We start from the raw sequence: 4,215 nt of genomic DNA, 5'->3' as shown, positions 1-4,215 counted from the left end.
GTATTGTAATCATCTTGGTTTGATAATACATTGTGCGAGTTTTGGAGGGTGGGGTTTTCCTCGAGGAAGGGTTTCCCCACGGTAATCACTGTGTTGTGTGTTCTTTGTTATTTTGATTATGTTATTATGCATTTCGTGAGATCTTTGCAATAGTTACTTTGATTTGCATAATCGTCCACTCAAAGATTAGCGTAGAAAGCGATTGCGCGCACCTTTGCTTTGTTACAGATTCAATCTCATAGTTGCTGGCAATGGCGATCAAAAAGCAATCTTCACTCCTGGCACTCACCATTCTCCTTATTTGTTTCCTCTGCTCTCCCGGCTGCGAATGTAGAAGAATAATAAAGGAAAAGTATTACATGGTTGGAGGGAATACATTTCTTATTGAAGAGGGGACGGATTTCAATGCCTCGGCTGGTAGACCAAGCGAGGAACTGTCGTTCCAAGAAGAAAAGAGAGGACGAGCAGATCTACTAATTACTCATCTCAATGTAGCCTCCAATTCAAGTTGGAGGGATGTGTTGATACAAGGGCTTCAAAGGGATAAATATCTTGTTAATCGCATTCTTACCAGTTTTACTCTAAGCAGCACCAATAATGCTACATCCTCAACTGCCTTCAGCACTCCTGTTACATCTGGGAAGGAAATAGAAGGCCCAGAATACACTGTAGAAGTTTCCATTGGAACACCAGCTCAGAAACAACTGATGGGAATTGACACGCTGAGTTCCCTGTCATGGATTCAATGCAACCCGTGCGAGGGCTGTGCTTCCAATGTGAAGTTCCCCATGTATGTCCCAAAGCAATCCTCCTCGTACAAATCAGTTGCTTGCAAGCTTTCCAAATGTCCACCTTTAGGATCTGATCCCAAGGACTTCCAATCAAAGTGCGACAAGTGGGGCATCTGCACTTACGTCGACACCAACGGTCTGGCCCAAGGATCAGAGGGTGATTACATCACAGAGACTCTGAAGGTGGGAGGCAATAGCTTCAATGAATTACACATGGGATGCGCCTATAGCTTTGCCCCAGCAAGGAAGTTTGCCACATCCGGGCATTTAGGGTTGGGAAGGGGTACACTTTCCCTTGTTTCTCAGAAGGCAGGTGGGCAGTTCTCCTACTGTCTTCCCAATTACCTGTCTGTAACTGCAAAAGGGTCGCTGAGTTTAGGGATTCCATCCTCTGTGAAAGTGTTCACACCCATGCTGAAAGAGCCCCAGTTCGCTTCGAGTGCGTACATCTTGGGACTGGAAGGTGTTAGCGTGGGAGGCGAACGATTAAATGTTAACTTGCAGGTGCCTCGTGCTCTGCCAACAATAACGTATATTGACACTGCCGTGATGGCTACAGAACTGGTGAAACCCGTGTACGATGCTCTGCGAAGTTCATTCGAGCAAAAGATGAGGACACGTGCACCAGCTGTTAAGCCCGCCTCGCCATTTGGAGAGGTTCAACCTTGCTATCAGTTATCCAGCGTAACAGCTGTGAAAATCCCAACTATTACTCTTCATTTCAAAGGCAACGCCAACCTCGATATCCCAGCTGTGGGAACTCTACTTCAAGTTGCCGAAGATGTTGTGTGCTTCCCCTTTTTACCCTCTGCAAATGATGCTGTCAACATCATTGGGAATGTTCAGCAACAGGGTATTACGGTGGCTTTCGACAATGCAAACAATAGGGTTGGCTTTGGCCCTGGTTCGTGCTGAGAATCCTTTAATACATTGTAATTGTTCTTGTCAACTTCGGTAAATAAACAATAGAGTACCGCGTCATTGTACTCATCAATTAAAGAGTCACCACATAAATTATATCATTACACTATAGTTTAAGGCATATGTTTGGGACGAGATTTTACCTTTCTCTTAAATATTAATTTATAAATTTTCCTATATTTTGATTTAATTAATAAAAAAGAAATTATAACAGGAGAATAAGAAAACTATAAAAGTAGGTAAAATTAAGCTTGAAGGGAAATTCGTTAGATCAATTGTTGCACTATAGAAAGAAGATGGAACTCGTTTTATAAATTTAGCTTGGTACAACTTTCCCGAAACATGTTGCATGAGTAGTCATTTGACTTTCATCCACCATACCCAAGTACATAGCTACACTTTGTAAACTTTATTTTGTTCTATCTTGAGGAAACTTATCTTGAGTGCGAAACAGGAACCGTTGGATGTTTGAGCAGGAAATAGTAGAAGAACTAGTGGGTAGAACCTTCCACCTTCATCTATTGTATTGTGTGCCCTTTGCCTTAGATGAGTTGAATTTTACCAACAACAAGGTTTTGCTTCCAACCCATTGTAAATTCCTAAAATTAGATGTAGACTCTATTCAAGTTAACCTTCCATGATATAAATAGTTTTTCTGCCCACTCTAAAAATATGCTTAAAATTAACACAGCCAATAGAACAAAAATATGCATTTGAGGATCACAGATGGCCTCTCTTTTGGTTTCTTCTTGCTATTGGAAAGGACAAGGCTTGTAGAGGAGGCCGCAAGCTACATATTTCAAATGGGAAGAAGGAAAACAGTAGCCTGTATTTTATCATATAAACTCTAGAGTACACATATGAACTCTAGAGCTTACATATGATGAGGATTTTTAAAATATGTGTAAAACAACAATGTCATAAATGATACTTATAGTAAACGTTCATCTATAATAAAAGTTCATGCGAATATTGGATGAGATCCTTGAGTAATGCACAAAATTGGTATTAAGTCTCCTAACTTCAACATAAACATTCTTTCTCCAGTCCAGTCTCAGGAATAATAGTTGGGCTTCATGTGCAGTGCATATGGAAATAACATACATCCTACTAGTAGTCTTTAATTTTTGGCAAAAAATTAGGCAACAACGTGTTGGAACTATTTTATCATGGAATCTCAATCATTTTTAATTATTGATTAGTTCTTTTATATTTTATTATTTATTTATTTTGTATGCTATTCTACCAATTATTATTCATTTGATTTGAAAATTTTCTATAAATATTATGTCTTTTGAAAATACAGGTAATATTTCTAACTTTTTAATTTATATATATTAATTATCTATTGAGAAAATCAATTAGAGTATTTTATGGAGATATGTTTTTGAATAAAATTATTTGAATCTGTTTATCTATTCTAAATTTTCATCACATTTATTATCTATTATTGAAAGTATGTTAAATTTGGTACATTGTAATGATATAATCCACAATTTAATATTTCATACTTTCCGAGAACAATTATTAATATTTATTTTAATTATAAATATATAATATTCATTTTAATATATAATTATTCATTTTAAAAGAGGTGAATAGTTGGATATGAATATGAATGTATGCGCGTCAAAATGGGAGATTTTTATATGGTGCACAAACATAGCACAACTACAAGGCAAATGCTTGTTTAAATGCCCCGTTCGTGTGTAGTGGTATAGTCTCAAATAGTTTTATGCAACTCCAAAATGGTTGATGGAGGCTTCAAAACATAAAAGACATCATCTTATAAGGGAAATATACAAGCCACAAATGTGAATTTCCTCTTCTGTGATCATAGACACAACACATTTTCCCATGGTGAATTCAGATGTAGCCCAATGGTATTTAGATGCAAACACAAAGCAGTAAGCAACAAGGATATGAGTTCTTATAGGTTGAAGTGTTGTGGCTTAATCATTACCCTTTACGAAAGACAACAACTACAACCTTTGTGTGTTCATTCAAGTTGATGAAACTTTAAAAAATTATGGTCAATTGCCTCGAAGAGACACCACTTTGTAAGGTGCGATGATGTTTTCTCTGTCAAGAATCCACATTAAAGTCGTAGATGGTCAGGTTCGAGTGAAAGTTTAGAGTAAGGTACCAAAATTTAGTAAAGGCATGAAAGAGTTTTTGAAGATGATTACCCCTATGGAAGAATGATCAAGACATATGGAATGATCAAGACATATGTCAAATATAATTAACCTAATGAATAATGTTAAAAAATAGGCTCTCTAGTTACACTTCTTGCTAGTTGATTTTGAAACAATTTGAAGAAACAAAACCTCTATAGGAAGATAAGCTTACATGTAGATTGAATTTAGGATGGTACTGACATGAATTGGAAGAAATTTAAAATGCAATAGAGATATATGTATTTCATGCCTTGTTTTCTTTTACTTATGGAAAAAATTTCATATCTTTTCTTAGGATTACCTTCAACTGTTATAGTTAATGA

The 4,215-nt window shown here is 36.6% G+C and overlaps 1 protein-coding gene across 1 annotated transcript; it reads left to right on the top strand.

The window, feature by feature from the left end:
* The first annotated feature begins 359 nt into the window (after positions 1-359).
* Positions 360-1,706, top strand: LOC149535997 (aspartyl protease family protein 2-like). The gene has a single exon (XM_089806214.1). The coding sequence runs from the start codon at positions 360-362 to the stop codon at positions 1,704-1,706; it is 1,347 nt and encodes a 448-aa protein (XP_089662340.1).
* Positions 1,707-4,215: the final 2,509 nt, after the last annotated feature.

This window comes from Cupressus sempervirens, chromosome 10, assembly GCF_028749045.1.
Source record: "Cupressus sempervirens isolate cs-2001-9-10 chromosome 10, ASM2874904v1, whole genome shotgun sequence".
In the NCBI taxonomy this organism is placed as follows: Eukaryota; Viridiplantae; Streptophyta; class Pinopsida; order Cupressales; family Cupressaceae; genus Cupressus; species Cupressus sempervirens.
This window is presented reverse-complemented; position numbering and strand designations above follow the sequence as displayed.

Bases quoted from the DNA above. Each gene is read 5' to 3' on its own strand.
- LOC149535997 (XM_089806214.1), top strand. From the start codon at position 360: ATGGTTGGAGGGAATACATTTCTTATTGAAGAGGGGACGGATTTCAAT.